We start from the raw sequence: 19,572 nt of genomic DNA on the forward strand, positions 1-19,572 counted from the left end.
GCAAGAGAGCATTTGGATGATCCAGAAGAAGATTGGGAGAATGTCATATGGTCAGATGAAACCAAAATATAACTTTTTGGTAAAAACTCAACTCGTCGTGTTTGGAGGACAAAGAATGCTGAGTTGCATCAAAAGAACACCATACCTACTGGGAAGCATGGGGGTGGAAACATCATGCTTTGGGGCTGTTTTTTCTGTTTTTCTGCAAAGGGACCAGGACGACTGATCCGTGTAAAGGAAAGAATGAATGGGGCCATGTATCGTGAGATTTTGAGTGAAAACCTCCTTTCATCAGCAAGGGCATTGAAGATGAAACATGGCTGGGTCTTTCAGCATGACAATGATCCCAAACACACTGCAACGAAGGAGTGGCTTCGTAAGAAGCATTTCAAGGTCCTGGAGTGGCCTAGCCAGTCTCCAGATCTCAACCCCATAGAAAATCTTTGGAGGGAGTTGAAAGTCCGTGTTGCCCAGCAACAGCCCCAAAACATAACCTCTCTAGAGGAGATCTGCATGGAGGAATGGGTCAAAATACCAGCAACAGTGTGTGAAAACCTTGTGAAGACTTACAGAATACGTTTGACCTCTGTCATTGCCAACAAAGGGTATATAACAAAGTATTGAGATAAACTTTTGTTATTGACCAAATACTTTTTTTCCCTCATTTTGTCTGTCATAGTTGAAGTGTACCTATGACAAAAAATTCCAGGCCTCTCTCATCTATTTAAGTGGGAGAACTTGCACAATTGGTGGCTGACTAAATACTTATTTGCCCCACTGTATAAAGTCCTGGATTAACAAGCATGCTCAATGGAGAATGACTGTTTTACCTGTACTGTATATTCAACTTAATTGTTCTGGTTCGTATAGTTAGTGCAGGTGACTTACTGTGATCCTGTCTCTCCCCCGGTCCCAGTCCAGTTGTGTGTCTCTCCCCCGGTCCCGGTGCCTTGCTCTCCAGGTGTTTGAGCTGTGTGACCAGCAGGGACAGGTGCTGGAGCAGGTCTCTGTTCTGTAGTAGCAGCTGGTGGACACGAGCCTGAGCCTCTACACGAGCTGCGGTCTCCACTGACATCTGATCCTTCAGGAGCTGCACCTGAGTGGGGGAGACGAGCAGGAAAGAGGGGGGATCAGGAATCAGAACTGTGCCTAGTGGGACTGATGATAATGGGGATGTGGATAGAGTGTGAGGAAGTGTGTGTGTGTAGTGTGTGTGTGTGTGTTTATAACACTGTGTGTCTGTCAGTGAGTTTTTTTCTGTTTGAAAAATTCTACTTCATGCAACAGCCCAACCCCCCCCCCCCCCCCCCAGACATCATCCAAGAGACTGCAGTTGAAAATCTAATTAGATGGAATTTCCCGGACCTGAAATTGAAAAGAATGACGGGTTCCCACTATTACTTGTTAATATAATTCACGGTGAGCTCATTATAGTCTGACGATGCGCATCTGCAAACCTCTGGGAACGACTGGGAAAATAAATTACAAATTTAAATAACTCTGTGTTTGTGTTGTGCCTTCCAGGCTAATTTTCTACAACAATAGCAGACTGATTCACTCTGTCCCTGTTGTGTTGTGTTGTGTGCGTGTGCATGTAAGTGCACATGAATACGTGTATCCTTTCATAGCTGTGATGGCAGTGCTCCCTAGTGGTCATGCAGCAGAGAGACAGGCAGACAATGGTGCCAAATGAGGCACATGATGCCGTGATTAAGCCAGACAGTCAGTCCCCCATTGCACATCAGTACTACAGTACTGAATAAGACTTGGTTATATTATGTGCACTGTAGGGCTGGTTATATTATGTGCACTGTAGGGCTGGTTATATTATGTGCACTGTAGGGCTGGTTATATTATGTACACTGTAGGGCTGGTTATATCGTATGTGTACTGTAGGGCTGGTTATATTATGTGTACTGTAGGGCTGGTTATATTATGTACACTGTAGGGCTGGTTATATTATGTGCACTGTAGGGCTGGTTATATTATGTGCACTGTAGGGCTGGTTATATTATGTACACTGTAGGGCTGGTTATATTATGTACACTGTAGGGCTGGTTATATTATGTACAATGTAGGGCTGGTTATATTATGTGTACTGTAGGGATGGTTATATTATGTACACTGTAGGGCTGGTTATATTATGTGTACTGTAGGGCTGGTTATATTATGTACACTGTAGGGCTGGTTATATTATGTACACTGTAGGGCTGGTTATATTATGTACACTGTAGGGCTGGTTATATTATGTACACTGTAGGGCTGGTTATATTATGTGTACTGTAGGGCTGGTTATATTATGTGTACTGTAGGGCTGGTTATATTATGTACACTGTAGGGCTGGTTATACTATGTACACTGTAGGGCTGGTTATATTATGTACACTGTAGGGATGGTTATATTATGTGCACTGTAGGGCTGGTTATATTGTGTACACTGTAGGGCTGCTTATATTGTGTACACTGTAGGGCTGGTTATATTATGTACACTGTAGGGCTGGTTATATTATGTACACTGTAGGGCTGTTTTTTATGTACACTGTAGGGCTGGTTATATTATGTACACTGTAGGGCTGGTTATATTATGTACACTGTAGGACTGGCTATATTATGTGTACTGTAGGGCTGGTTATATTATGTACACTGTAGGGCTGGTTATATTATGTGTACTGTAGGGCTGGTTATATTATGTGTACTGTAGGGCTGGTTATATTATGTACACTGTAGGGCTGGTTATATTATGTGCACTGTAGGGCTGGTTATATTATGTGCACTGTAGGGCTGGTTATATTATGTGCACTGTAGGGCTGGTTATATTATGTGCACTGTAGGGCTGGTTATATTATGTACACTGTAGGGCTGGTTATATTACGTGTACTGTAGGGCTGGTTATATTACGTACACTGTAGGGCTGGTTATATTACGTGTACTGTAGGGCTGGTTATATTATGTGTACTGTAGGGCTGGTTATATTATGTACACTGTAGGGCTGGTTATATTATGTGCACTGTAGGGCTGGTTATATTATGTGCACTGTAGGGCTGGTTATATTATGTGCACTGTAGGGCTGGTTATATTATGTACACTGTAGGGCTGGTTATATTATGTGTACTGTAGGGATGGTTATATTATGTACACTGTAGGGCTGGTTATATTATGTGTACTGTAGGGCTGGTTATATTATGTGCACTGTAGGGCTGGTTATATTATGTACACTGTAGGGCTGGTTATATTATGTACACTGTAGGACTGGTTATATTATGTGTATTGTAGGGCTGGTTATATTATGTACACTGTAGGGCTGGTTATATTATGTGTACTGTGGGGCTGGTTATATTATGTGTACTGTAGGGCTGGTTATATTATGTACACTGTAGGGCTGGTTATATTATGTGCACTGTAGGGCTGGTTATATTATGTACACTGTAGGGCTGGTTATATTATGTGTACTGTAGGGATGGTTATATTATGTACACTGTAGGGCTGGTTATATTATGTGTACTGTAGGGCTGGTTATATTATGTACACTGTAGGGCTGATTATATTATGTACACTGTAGGGCTGGTTATATTATGTACACTGTAGGGCTGGTTATATTATGTGTACTGTAGGGCTGGTTATATTATGTGTACTGTAGGGCTGGTTATATTATGTACACTGTAGGGCTGGTTATATTATGTACACTGTAGGGCTGGTTATATTATGTGCACTGTAGGGCTGGTTATATTATGTGCACTGTAGGGCTGGTTATATTATGTGCACTGTAGGGCTGGTTATATTATGTGCACTGTAGGGCTGGTTATATTATGTACACTGTAGGGCTGGTTATATTATGTGCACTGTAGGGATGGTTATATTATGTACACTGTAGGGCTGGTTATATTATGTGTACTGTAGGGCTGGTTATATTATGTGCACTGTAGGGCTGGTTATATTATGTACACTGTAGGGCTGGTTATATTATGTACACTATAGGGCTGGTTATATTATGTACACTGTAGGGCTGGTTATATTATGTGTACTGTAGGGCTGGTTATATTATGTGTACTGTAGGGCTGGTTATATTATGTACACTGTAGGGCTGGTTATATTATGTACACTGCAGGGCTGGTTATATTATGTACACTGTAGGGCTGGTTATATTATGTGCACTGTAGCGCTGGTTATATTATGTACACTGTAGGGCTGGTTATATTATGTACACTGTAGGGCTGGTTATATTATGTACACTGTAGGGCTGGTTATATTATGTACACTGTAGGGCTGTTTTTTATGTACACTGTAGGGCTGGTTATATTATGTACACTGTAGGGCTGGTTATATTATGTACACTGTAGGACTGGTTATATTATGTGTACTGTAGGGCTGGTTATATTATGTACACTGTAGGGCTGGTTATATTATGTACACTGCAGGGCTGGTTATATTATGTACACTGTAGGGCTGGTTATATTATGTGCACTGTAGCGCTGGTTATATTATGTACACTGTAGGGCTGGTTATATTATGTACACTGTAGGGCTGGTTATATTATGTACACTGTAGGGCTGGTTATATTATGTACACTGTAGGGCTGTTTTTTATGTACACTGTAGGGCTGGTTATATTATGTACACTGTAGGGCTGGTTATATTATGTACACTGTAGGACTGGTTATATTATGTGTACTGTAGGGCTGGTTATATTATGTACACTGTAGGGCTGGTTATATTATGTGTACTGTAGGGCTGGTTATATTATGTGTACTGTAGGGATGGTTATATTATGTACACTGTAGGGCTGGTTATATTATGTGCACTGTAGGGCTGGTTATATTATGTGTACTGTAGGGCTGGTTATATTATGTACACTGTAGGGCTGGTTATATTATGTGCACTGTAGGGCTGGTTATATTATGTACACTGTAGGGCTGGTTATATTATGTGCACTGTAGGGCTGGTTATATTATGTGCACTGTAGGGCTGGTTATATTATGTACACTGTAGGGCTGGTTATATTATGTGCACTGTAGGGCTGGTTATATTATGTGCACTGTAGGGCTGGTTATATTATGTGCACTGTAGGGCTGGTTATATTATGTGTACTGTAGGGCTGGTTATATTATGTGCACTGTAGGGCTGGTTATATTATGTGTACTGTAGGGCTGGTTATATTATGTACACTGTAGGGCTGGTTATATTATGTACACTGTAGGGCTGGTTATATTATGTGTACTGTAGGGCTGGTTATATTATGTGTACTGTAGGGCTGGTTATATTATGTGTACTGTAGGGATGGTTATATTATGTGTACTGTAGGGATGGTTATATTATGTACACTGTAGGGCTGGTTATATTATGTGCACTGTAGGGCTGGTTATATTATGTGCACTGTAGGGCTGGTTATATTATGTGCACTGTAGGGCTGGTTATATTATGTGCACTGTAGGGCTGGTTATATTATGTACACTGTAGGGCTGGTTATATTATGTACACTGTAGGGCTGGTTATATTATGTGTACTGTAGGGCTGGTTATATTATGTGTACTGTAGGGCTGGTTATATTACGTACACTGTAGGGCTGGTTATATTACGTGTACTGTAGGGCTGGTTATATTATGTGTACTGTAGGGCTGGTTATATTATGTGCACTGTAGGGCTGGTTGTATTATGTACACTGTAGGGCTGGTTATATTATGTGTACTGTAGGGCTGGTTATATTACGTACACTGTAGGGCTGGTTATATTACGTGTACTGTAGGGCTGGTTATATTACGTGTACTGTAGGGCTGGTTATATTATGTGTACTGTAGGGCTGGTTATATTATGTACACTGTAGGGCTGGTTATATTATGTGCACTGTAGGGCTGGTTATATTATGTGCACTGTAGGGCTGGTTATATTATGTGCACTGTAGGGCTGGTTATATTATGTACACTGTAGGGCTGGTTATATTATGTGTACTGTAGGGATGGTTATATTATGTACACTGTAGGGCTGGTTATATTATGTGTACTGTAGGGCTGGTTATATTATGTGCACTGTAGGGCTGGTTATATTATGTACACTGTAGGGCTGGTTATATTATGTACACTGTAGGACTGGTTATATTATGTGTACTGTAGGGCTGGTTATATTATGTACACTGTAGGGCTGGTTATATTATGTGTACTGTAGGGCTGGTTATATTATGTGTACTGTAGGGCTGGTTATATTATGTACACTGTAGGGCTGGTTATATTATGTACACTGTAGGGCTGGTTATATTATGTGCACTGTAGGGCTGGTTATATTATGTACACTGTAGGGCTGGTTATATTATGTGTACTGTAGGGATGGTTATATTATGTACACTGTAGGGCTGGTTATATTATGTGTACTGTAGGGCTGGTTATATTATGTACACCGTAGGGCTGATTATATTATGTACACCGTAGGGCTGGTTATATTATGTACACCGTAGGGCTGGTTATATTATGTACACTGTAGGGCTGGTTATATTATGTGTACTGTAGGGCTGGTTATATTATGTGTACTGTAGGGCTGGTTATATTATGTACATTGTAGGGCTGGTTATATTATGTACACTGTAGGGCTGGTTATATTATGTGCACTGTAGCGCTGGTTATATTATGTACACTGTAGGGCTGGTTATATTATGTACACTGTAGGGCTGGTTATATTATGTACACTGTAGGGCTGGTTATATTATGTACACTGTAGGGCTGTTTTTTATGTACACTGTAGGGCTGGTTATATTATGTACACTGTAGGGCTGGTTATATTATGTACACCGTAGGGCTGGTTATATTATGTACACTGTAGGGCTGGTTATATTATGTGTACTGTAGGGCTGGTTATATTATGTACACTGTAGGGCTGGTTATATTATGTGTACTGTAGGGCTGGTTATATTATGTGTACTGTAGGGCTGGTTATATTATGTGTACTGTAGGGCTGGTTATATTATGTACACTGTAGGGCTGGTTATATTATGTGCACTGTAGGGCTGGTTATATTATGTACACTGTAGGGCTGGTTATATTATGTGCACTGTAGGGCTGGTTATATTATGTGCACTGTAGGGCTGGTTATATTATGTACACTGTAGGGCTGGTTATATTATGTGCACTGTAGGGCTGGTTATATTATGTGCACTGTAGGGCTGGTTATATTATGTGCACTGTAGGGCTGGTTATATTATGTGTACTGTAGGGCTGGTTATATTATGTACACTGTAGGGCTGGTTATATTATGTACACTGTAGGGCTGGTTATATTATGTGTACTGTAGGGCTGGTTATATTATGTGTACTGTAGGGCTGGTTATATTATGTGTACTGTAGGGCTGGTTATATTATGTGTACTGTAGGGATGGTTATATTATGTACACTGTAGGGCTGGTTATATTATGTGCACTGTAGGGCTGGTTATATTATGTGCACTGTAGGGCTGGTTATATTATGTGCACTGTAGGGCTGGTTATATTATGTACACTGTAGGGCTGGTTATATTATGTGTACTGTAGGGCTGGTTATATTACGTACACTGTAGGGCTGGTTATATTACGTGTACTGTAGGGCTGGTTATATTATGTGTACTGTAGGGCTGGTTATATTATGTACACTGTAGGGCTGGTTATATTATGTGCACTGTAGGGCTGGTTATATTATGTGCACTGTAGGGCTGGTTATATTATGTACACTGTAGGGCTGGTTATATTATGTGTACTGTAGGATGGTTATATTATGTACACTATAGGGCTGGTTATATTATGTGTACTGTAGGGCTGGTTATATTATGTGCACTGTAGGGCTGGTTATATTATGTACACTGTAGGGCTGGTTATATTATGTACACTGTAGGACTGGTTATATTATGTGTACTGTAGGGCTGGTTATATTATGTACACTGTAGGGCTGGTTATATTATGTGTACTGTAGGGCTGGTTATATTATGTGTACTGTAGGGCTGGTTATATTATGTACACTGTAGGGCTGGTTATATTATGTGCACTGTAGGGCTGGTTATATTATGTACACTGTAGGGCTGGTTATATTATGTGTACTGTAGGGATGGTTATATTATGTACACTGTAGGGCTGGTTATATTATGTGTACTGTAGGGCTGGTTATATTATGTACACTGTAGGGCTGATTATATTATGTACACTGTAGGGCTGGTTATATTATGTACACTGTAGGGCTGGTTATATTATGTGTACTGTAGGGCTGGTTATATTATGTGTACTGTAGGGCTGGTTATATTATGTACACTGTAGGGCTGGTTATATTATGTACACTGTAGGGCTGGTTATATTATGTACACTGTAGGGCTGGTTATATTATGTGCACTGTAGGGCTGGTTATATTATGTGCACTGTAGGGCTTGTTATATTATGTGCACTGTAGGGCTGGTTATATTATGTGCACTGTAGGGCTGGTTATATTATGTACACTGTAGGGCTGGTTATATTATGTGTACTGTAGGGATGGTTATATTATGTACACTGTAGGGCTGGTTATATTATGTGTACTGTAGGGCTGGTTATATTATGTGCACTGTAGGGCTGGTTATATTATGTACACTGTAGGGCTGGTTATATTATGTGCACTGTAGGGCTGGTTATATTATGTGCACTGTAGGGCTGGTTATATTATGTACACTGTAGGGCTGGTTATATTATGTGCACTGTAGGGCTGGTTATATTATGTACACTGTAGGGCTGGTTACATTATGTGCACTGTAGGGCTGGTTATATTATGTGTACTGTAGGGCTGGTTATATTATGTACACTGTAGGGCTGGTTATATTATGTGTACTGTAGGGCTGGTTATATTATGTGTACTGTAGGGCTGGTTATATTATGTACACTGTAGGGCTGGTTATATTATGTGTACTGTAGGGCTGGTTATATTATGTGTACTGTAGGGCTGGTTATATTATGTACACTGTAGGGCTGGTTATATTATGTGCACTGTAGGGCTGGTTATATTATGTACACTGTAGGGCTGGTTATATTATGTGTACTGTAGGGATGGTTATATTATGTACACTGTAGGGCTGGTTATATTATGTGTACTGTAGGGCTGGTTATATTATGTACACTGTAGGGCTGATTATATTATGTACACTGTAGGGCTGGTTATATTATGTACACTGTAGGGCTGGTTATATTATGTGTACTGTAGGGCTGGTTATATTATGTGTACTGTAGGGCTGGTTATATTATGTACATTGTAGGGCTGGTTATATTATGTACACTGTAGGGCTGGTTATATTATGTACACTGTAGGGCTGGTTATATTATGTGCACTGTAGGGCTGGTTATATTATGTGCACTGTAGGGCTTGTTATATTATGTGCACTGTAGGGCTGGTTATATTATGTGCACTGTAGGGCTGGTTATATTATGTACACTGTAGGGCTGGTTATATTATGTGTACTGTAGGGATGGTTATATTATGTACACTGTAGGGCTGGTTATATTATGTGTACTGTAGGGCTGGTTATATTATGTGCACTGTAGGGCTGGTTATATTATGTACACTGTAGGGCTGGTTATATTATGTGCACTGTAGGGCTGGTTATATTATGTGCACTGTAGGGCTGGTTATATTATGTACACTGTAGGGCTGGTTATATTATGTGCACTGTAGGGCTGGTTATATTATGTACACTGTAGGGCTGGTTACATTATGTGCACTGTAGGGCTGGTTATATTATGTGTACTGTAGGGCTGGTTATATTATGTACACTGTAGGGCTGGTTATATTATGTGTACTGTAGGGCTGGTTATATTATGTACACTGTAGGGCTGGTTATATTATGTGTACTGTAGGGCTGGTTATATTATGTGCACTGTAGGGCTGGTTATATTATGTGTACTGTAGGGATGGTTATATTATGTACACTGTAGGGCTGGTTATATTATGTGTACTGTAGGGCTGGTTATATTATGTGCACTGTAGGGCTGGTTATATTATGTACACTGTAGGGCTGATTATATTATGTACACCGTAGGGCTGGTTATATTATGTACACTGTAGGGCTGGTTATATTATGTGTACTGTAGGGCTGGTTATATTATGTGTACTGTAGGGCTGGTTATATTATGTACATTGTAGGGCTGGTTATATTATGTACACTGTAGGGCTGGTTATATTATGTGCACTGTAGCGCTGGTTATATTATGTACACTGTAGGGCTGGTTATATTATGTACACTGTAGGGCTGGTTATATTATGTACACTGTAGGGCTGGTTATATTATGTACACTGTAGGGCTGTTTTTTATGTACACTGTAGGGCTGGTTATATTATGTACACTGTAGGGCTGGTTATATTATGTACACTGTAGGGCTGGTTATATTATGTACACTGTAGGGCTGGTTATATTATGTGTACTGTAGGGCTGGTTATATTATGTACACTGTAGGGCTGGTTATATTATGTGTACTGTAGGGCTGGTTATATTATGTGTACTGTAGGGCTGGTTATATTATGTGTACTGTAGGGCTGGTTATATTATGTACACTGTAGGGCTGGTTATATTATGTGCACTGTAGGGCTGGTTATATTATGTACACTGTAGGGCTGGTTATATTATGTGCACTGTAGGGCTGGTTATATTATGTGCACTGTAGGGCTGGTTATATTATGTACACTGTAGGGCTGGTTATATTATGTGCACTGTAGGGCTGGTTATATTATGTGCACTGTAGGGCTGGTTATATTATGTGCACTGTAGGGCTGGTTATATTATGTGTACTGTAGGGCTGGTTATATTATGTGCACTGTAGGGCTGGTTATATTATGTGTACTGTAGGGCTGGTTATATTATGTACACTGTAGGGCTGGTTATATTATGTACACTGTAGGGCTGGTTATATTATGTGTACTGTAGGGCTGGTTATATTATGTGTACTGTAGGGCTGGTTATATTATGTGTACTGTAGGGCTGGTTATATTATGTGTACTGTAGGGATGGTTATATTATGTACACTGTAGGGCTGGTTATATTATGTGCACTGTAGGGCTGGTTATATTATGTGCACTGTAGGGCTGGTTATATTATGTGCACTGTAGGGCTGGTTATATTATGTACACTGTAGGGCTGGTTATATTATGTGTACTGTAGGGCTGGTTATATTACGTACACTGTAGGGCTGGTTATATTACGTGTACTGTAGGGCTGGTTATATTATGTGTACTGTAGGGCTGGTTATATTATGTACACTGTAGGGCTGGTTATATTATGTGCACTGTAGGGCTGGTTATATTATGTGCACTGTAGGGCTGGTTATATTATGTGCACTGTAGGGCTGGTTATATTATGTGCACTGTAGGGCTGGTTATATTATGTACACTGTAGGGCTGGTTATATTATGTGTACTGTAGGATGGTTATATTATGTACACTATAGGGCTGGTTATATTATGTGTACTGTAGGGCTGGTTATATTATGTGCACTGTAGGGCTGGTTATATTATGTACACTGTAGGGCTGGTTATATTATGTACACTGTAGGACTGGTTATATTATGTGTACTGTAGGGCTGGTTATATTATGTACACTGTAGGGCTGGTTATATTATGTGTACTGTAGGGCTGGTTATATTATGTGTACTGTAGGGCTGGTTATATTATGTACACTGTAGGGCTGGTTATATTATGTGCACTGTAGGGCTGGTTATATTATGTACACTGTAGGGCTGGTTATATTATGTGTACTGTAGGGATGGTTATATTATGTACACTGTAGGGCTGGTTATATTATGTGTACTGTAGGTCTGGTTATATTATGTACACTGTAGGGCTGATTATATTATGTACACTGTAGGGCTGGTTATATTATGTACACTGTAGGGCTGGTTATATTATGTGTACTGTAGGGCTGGTTATATTATGTGTACTGTAGGGCTGGTTATATTATGTACATTGTAGGGCTGGTTATATTATGTACACTGTAGGGCTGGTTATATTATGTACACTGTAGGGCTGGTTATATTATGTGCACTGTAGGGCTGGTTATATTATGTGCACTGTAGGGCTTGTTATATTATGTGCACTGTAGGGCTGGTTATATTATGTGCACTGTAGGGCTGGTTATATTATGTACACTGTAGGGCTGGTTATATTATGTGTACTGTAGGGATGGTTATATTATGTACACTGTAGGGCTGGTTATATTATGTGTACTGTAGGGCTGGTTATATTATGTGCACTGTAGGGCTGGTTATATTATGTACACTGTAGGGCTGGTTATATTATGTGCACTGTAGGGCTGGTTATATTATGTGCACTGTAGGGCTGGTTATATTATGTACACTGTAGGGCTGGTTATATTATGTGCACTGTAGGGCTGGTTATATTATGTACACTGTAGGGCTGGTTACATTATGTGCACTGTAGGGCTGGTTATATTATGTGTACTGTAGGGCTGGTTATATTATGTACACTGTAGGGCTGGTTATATTATGTGTACTGTAGGGCTGGTTATATTATGTGTACTGTAGGGCTGGTTATATTATGTACACTGTAGGGCTGGTTATATTATGTGTACTGTAGGGCTGGTTATATTATGTGCACTGTAGGGCTGGTTATATTATGTGTACTGTAGGGATGGTTATATTATGTACACTGTAGGGCTGGTTATATTATGTGTACTGTAGGGCTGGTTATATTATGTGCACTGTAGGGCTGGTTATATTATGTACACTGTAGGGCTGGTTATATTATGTGTACTGTAGGGCTGGTTATATTATGTGTACTGTAGGGCTGGTTATATTATGTGTACTGTAGGGCTGGTTATATTATGTGTACTGTAGGGTTGGTTATATTATGTGCATGAATTAATTAACCTTTGCACGTGTATGTACAATATATGCAAATTAGCAGACGCTTTTATACAATACGACTTAAAACAATGTGTGCATACATTTATATACTGACAACACCAGCGGGAATCGAACTCACCACCCTGGCATTGCTACCACAATGTCCTGAGCCACTGGACTGGTGTACAGGATGACCTAGTGAATGTAACGCAGTAGAAACCGATAAAGAGTGTGTGGTGGTCAACTGATGCCTGAGGAGGACAACTGTGTCTCACTGACCAGACATCTGGACCACAGATATACAACAGCTTGGTGTGTGTGTGTGTGTGTGTGTGTGTGTGGACTTCCGGCGCCGACAGAGATGGCCGCCTCGCTTCGCGTTCCTAGGAAACTATGCAGTTTTTTGTTTTTTTATGTGTTAATTCTTACATTAGTACCCCAGGTCATCTTAGGTTTCATTACATACAGTCGAGAAGAACTACTGAATATAAGATCAGCGTCAACTCACCATCAGTACGACCAAGAATATGTTTTTCGCGACGCGGATCCTGTGTTCTGCCTTACAAACAGGACAACGGAGTGGATCCTATGCAGCGACCCAAAAAAACGACTCCGAAAGAGAGGGAAACGAGGCGGTCTTCTGGTCAGACTCCGGAGACGGGCACACCGTGCACCACTCCCTAGCATTCTTCTTGCCAATGTCCAGTCTCTTGACAACAAGGTTGATGAAATCCGAGCAAGGGTAGCATTCCAGAGGGACATCAGAGACTGTAACGTCCTTTGCTTCACTGAAACATGGCTCACTGGAGAGACTCTATCCGAAGCGGTGCAGCCAACGGGTTTCTCCACGCATCGCGCTGACAGAAACAAACATCTTTCTGGTAAGAAGAGGGGCGGAGGCGTATGCCTCATGGCCAACGTGACATGGTGTGATGAAAGAAACATACAGGAACTCAAATCCTTCTGTTCACCTGATTTAGAATTCCTCACAATCAAATGTAGACCGCATTATCTACCAAGAGAATTCTCTTCGATTATAATCACAGCCGTATATATCCCCCCCAAGCAGACACATCGATGGCTCTGAACGAACTTTATTTAAATCTCTGCAAACTGGAAACGATTTATCCGGAGGCTGCATTCATTGTAGCTGGGGATTTTAACAAGGCTAATCTGAAAACAAGACTCCCTAAATTTTATCAGCATATCGATTGCGCAACCAGGGGTGGAAAGACCTTGGATCATTGTTACTCTAACTTCCGCGACGCATATAAGGCCCTGCCCCGCCCCCCTTTCGGAAAAGCTGACCACGACTCCATTTTGTTGATCCCTGCCTACAGACAGAAACTAAAACAAGAGGCTCTCACGCTGAGGTCTGTCCAACGCTGGTCCGACCAAGCTGACTCCACACTCCAAGACTGCTTCCATCACGTGGACTGGGAGATGTTTCGTATTGCGTCAGATAACAACATTGACGAATACGCTGATTCGGTGTGCGAGTTCATTAGAACGTGCGTTGAAGATGTCGTTCCCATAGCAACGATTAAAACATTCCCTAACCAGAAACCGTGGATTGATGGCAGCATTCGTGTGAAACTGAAAGCGCGAACCACTGCTTTTAATCAGGGCAAGGTGTCTGGTAACATGACCGAATACAAACAGTGCAGCTATTCCCTCCGCAAGGCTATCAAACAAGCTAAGCGCCAGTACAGAGACAAAGTAGAATCTCAATTCAACGGCTCAGACACAAGAGGCATGTGGCAGGGTCTACAGTCAATCACGGACTACAGGAAGAAATCCAGCCCAGTCACGGACCAGGATGTCTTGCTCCCAGGCAGACTAAATAACTTTTTTGCCCGCTTTGAGGACAATACAGTGCCACTGACACGGCCTGCAACAAAAACATGCGGTCTCTCCCTCACTGCAGCCGAGGTGAGTAAGACATTTAAACGTGTTAACCCTCGCAAGGCTGCAGGCCCAGACGGCATCCCCAGCCGCGCCCTCAGAGCATGCGCAGACCAGCTGGCCGGTGTGTTTACGGACATATTCAATCAATCCCTATACCAGTCTGCTGTTCCCACATGCTTCAAGAGGGCCACCATTGTTCCTGTTCCCAAGAAAGCTAAGGTAACTGAGCTAAACGACTACCGCCCCGTAGCACTCACATCCGTCATCATGAAGTGCTTTGAGAGACTAGTCAAGGACCATATCACCTCCACCCTACCTGACACCCTAGACCCACTCCAATTTGCTTACCGCCCAAATAGGTCCACAGACGATGCAATCTCAACCACACTGCACACTGCCCTAACCCATCTGGACAAGAGGAATACCTATGTGAGAATGCTGTTCATCGACTACAGCTCGGCAACACCATAGTACCCTCCAAGCTCGTCATCAAGCTCGAGACCCTGGGTCTCGACCCCGCCCTGTGCAACTGGGTACTGGACTTCCTGACGGGCCGCCCCCAGGTGGTGAGGGTAGGCAACAACATCTCCTCCCCGCTGATCCTCAACACTGGGGCCCCACAAGGGTGCGTTCTGAGCCCTCTCCTGTACTCCCTGTTCACCCACGACTGCGTGGCCACGCACGCCTCCAACTCAATCATCAAGTTTGCGGACGACACAACAGTGGTAGGCTTGATTACCAACAACGACGAGACGGCCTACAGGAAGGAGGTGAGGGCCCTCGGAGTGTGGTGTCAGGAAAATAACCTCACACTCAACGTCAACAAAACTAAGGAGATGATTGTGGACTTCAGGAAACAGCAGAGGGAACACCCCCCTATCCACATCGATGGAACAGTAGTGGAGAGGGTAGCACGTTTTAAGTTCCTCGGCATACACATCACAGACAAACTGAATTGGTCCACTCACACAGACAGCATCGTGAAGAAGGCGCAGCAGCGCCTCTTCAACCTCAGGAGGCTGAAGAAATTTGGCTTGTCACCAAAAGCACTCACAAACTTCTACAGATGCACAATCGAGAGCATCCTGGCGGGCTGTATCACCGCCTGGTATGGCAACTGCACCGCCCTCAACCGTAAGGCTCTCCAGAGGGTAGTGAGGTCTGCACAACGCATCACCGGGGGCAAACTACCTGCCCTCCAGGACACCTACACCACCCGATGTCACAGGAAGGCCATAAAGATCATCAAGGACATCAACCACCCGAGCCACTGCCTGTTCACCCCGCTATCATCCAGAAGGCGAGGTCAGTACAGGTGCATCAAAGCTGGGACCGAGAGACTGAAAAACAGCTTCTATCTCAAGGCCATCAGACTGTTAAACAGCCACCACTAACACTGAGTGGCTGCTGCCAACACACTGACACTGACTCAACTCCAGCCACTTTAATAATGGGAATTGATGGGAAATGATGTAAATATATCACTAGCCACTTTAAACAATGCTACCTTATATAATGTTACTTACCCTACATTATTCATCTCATATGCATACGTATATACTGTACTCTATATCATCGACTGTATCCTTATGTAATACATGTATCACTAGCCACTTTAAACTATGCCACTTTGTTTACATACTCATCTCATTTGTACATACTGTACTCGATACCATCTACTGTATCTTGCCTATGCTGCTCTGTACCATCACTCATTCATATATCCTTATGTACATATTCTTTATCCCCTTACACTGTGTACAAGACAGTAGTTTTGGAATTGTTAGTTAGATTACTTGTTATTACTGCATTGTCGGAACTAGAAGCACAAGCATTTCGCTACACTCGCATTAACATCTGCTAACCATGTGTATGTGACAAATAACATTTGATTTGATTTGATTTGTGTGGGCGTGTTCAAAAAAAAACACAAAAAAAAATACATTTTAACCAACTGGCGACATTTTGTTTGTCCCCCACAAATGCTATTTCTAGAGGATTTAGGGTTAAGGTTAGAATTAGTGTTAGGTTAAGGGTTAGGAGCTAGGATTAGTTTTAGGGTTAGGGTTAGGAGCTAGGGTTAGTTTTGTGTTAGGGTTAGGAGCTAGGATTAGTTTTAGGGTTAGGGTTAGGAGCTAGGTTTTTGGGTTAAGGTTAGGTTTAGGGTTATGGAAAATAGGATTTTGAATAGGACTGAATTGTGTGTGTTCACAAGGTCAGTTATACAAGACTGTGTGTGTGTCATAAATGTGTTTGTGAATGTGTGTTTGCATCTGTGGACGTGTTTAACTATTCTTGTGGGGCCATTTTGTTTGTCCCCACAAGGTCAAATGCTGTTTCTAGGGGGTTTAGTGTTAAGGTTAGAATAAGTGTTAGGGTTAGAATTATGTTAAGGGTTAGGAGCTAGGGTTAGTTTTGTGTTAGGGTTAGGGTTAGGTTTAGGGTTAGGAGCTAGGGTTAGTTTTGCGTTAGGGTTAGGTTTAGGAGCTAGGGTTAGTTTTGTGTTAGGGTTAGGTTTAGGGTTAGGAGCTAGGGTTAGTTTTGTGTTAGGGTTAGGAGCTAGGGTTAGTTTTGTGTTAGGGTTAGGTTTAGGAGCTAGGGTTAGGTTAGGTTTAGGGTTAGGAGCTAGGGTTAGGAGCTAGGATTAGGTTTAGGGTTAGGAGCTAGGGTTAGGTTTAGGTTTAGGATCTAGGGTTAGGTTCAGGGTTAAGGCTAGATTTTTGGGTTAAGGTTAGGGTTAAGGTAAGAGTACGGGTTAGGTTTAGGGAAAATAGGATTTTGAATGGGACTGAATTGTGTGTCCCCACAAGGTTAGCTGTACAAGACTGTGTGTGTCATAAATAAATGTATGTGTGTGTGTCTCTCTCTCTCTCTCTCACCTGTGCGACAGCCACCTGTGTGTGTTGCTGCTGCTGCTGGATCTGCTGTTGGAGGAGCTGGAGGTAGTGATGCGCCGCCAGCGGGGTCAGAAGCGGAGAGCAGGGGCTGCTGGGAGAAACCACGCCATTCGGAGACACCATGTAGCTGGAGCGGCTCTCATAGTCCTGACGGCAAGACAGTCACGATGAGAAGGGTGGACACACCACCAACCCTGGGTTCAAATACTATTTGAGATCTATCAAGGCAAGTATTAACATTGTAAAATGAACAGGGCAGCACATGGGGCAGCAGGTAGCCTTGTGGTTAGAGCATTGGACTAGTAACCGAAAGGTTGCAAGATCGAATCCCCGAGCTGACAAGGTAAAAATCTGTCGTTCTGCCCCTGAACAAAGCAGTTAACCCACTGTTCCTAGGCCGTGAATGAAAATAAGAATTTGTTCATAACTGGCATAACATAACTATTTAAATAAAGGTAAAGGCATTATTCTAGGCATGAAGATCCTTGAGTTACAAAGCATGAACATAACAGAACTACTTAGGCTGAATCCCCGGGTAGCTTACAATAGAAGCATTTCATACAACCTTATTCTATGGGCAGGACGCAGATCAAAGGCATTTCATTCCATTTAGAACATTTGAGGGTGTAACTCTTTCAAAATCAAAACAACCACCAACAATCAAACGATACCAAGTTACAGTAACCTGATCATCCAGGCCCAATCTCCACAGGGTGTCACAGCATCTAAAGGCTTGTGTGGGGGATGAGATCTAATGCAGATATGACCGAATTCCTAAAGACAACAAAACCCCTTTTTATGGACTAGTTTACAGTTCACCCTGTACAGATACCAGTTACCACAGAGATCATCATCCATATACAAGTTACCACAGAGATCATCCATATACAAGTTACCACAGAGATCATGCATCCATATACAAGTTACCACAGAGATCATACATCCATATACAAGTTACCACAGAGATCATACATCCATATACAAGTTACCACAGAGATCATACATCCATATACAAGTTACCAGAGATCACACATCAATATACAAGTTACCACAGAGATCATCCATATACAAGTTACCACAGAGATCATGCATCCATATACAAGTTACCACAGAGATCATGCATTCATATACAAGTTACCACAGAGATCATACATCCATATACAAGTTACCACAGATATCATACATCCATATACAAGTTACCAGAGATCACACATCCATATACAAGTTACCACAGAGATCATGCATCCATATACAAGTTACCACAGAGATCATGCATCCATATACAAGTTACCACAGAGATCATGCATCCATATACAAGTTACCACAGAGATCATCATCCATATACAAGTTACCACAGAGATCATACATCCATATACAAGTTACCAGAGATCACACATCCATATACAAGTTACCACAGAGAGCATCATCCATATACAAGTTACCACAGAGATCATCATCCATATACAAGTTACCACAGAGATCATCATCCATATACAAGTTACCACAGAGATCATGCATCCATATACAAGTTACCACAGAGATCATGCATTCATATACAAGTTACCACAGAGATCATACATCCATATACAAGTTACCACAGAGATCATACATCCATATACAAGTTACCACAGAGATCATACATCCATATACAAGTTACCACAGAGATCATACATCCATATGCAAGTTACCACAGAGATCATCATCCATATACAAGTTACCACAGAGATCATACATCCATATACAAGTTACCACAGAGATCATCATCCATATACAAGTTACCAGAGATCATCATCCATATACAAGTTACCAGAGATCATACGTCCATATACAAGTTACCACAGAGATCATACATCCATATACAAGTTACCAGAGATCACACATCCATATACAAGTTACCACAGAGATCATCATCCATATACAAGTTACCACAGAGATCATACATCCATATACAAGT

At 41.7% G+C, this 19,572-nt stretch overlaps 1 protein-coding gene across 2 annotated transcripts in view; it reads right to left on the bottom strand.

Moving 5' to 3' along the window:
• si:dkey-34e4.1 (carboxyl-terminal PDZ ligand of neuronal nitric oxide synthase protein) overlaps positions 1 to 19,572 on the bottom strand; it is a 191,940-nt gene that overhangs the window by 47,241 nt on the left and 125,127 nt on the right. For both annotated transcript variants that reach the window (XM_036976925.1, XM_036976926.1), the window contains exons 8-9: positions 17,601 to 17,765; positions 889 to 1,096 (exon numbers count right to left, since the gene is read on the bottom strand). In XM_036976925.1, the coding sequence (XP_036832820.1) occupies positions 889 to 1,096; positions 17,601 to 17,765 (373 nt within the window). The remainder of the gene's footprint in view (positions 1 to 888; positions 1,097 to 17,600; positions 17,766 to 19,572) is intronic.

This window comes from Oncorhynchus mykiss, chromosome 5 (assembly GCF_013265735.2).
Source record: "Oncorhynchus mykiss isolate Arlee chromosome 5, USDA_OmykA_1.1, whole genome shotgun sequence".
NCBI lineage: Eukaryota > Metazoa > Chordata > Actinopteri > Salmoniformes > Salmonidae > Oncorhynchus > Oncorhynchus mykiss.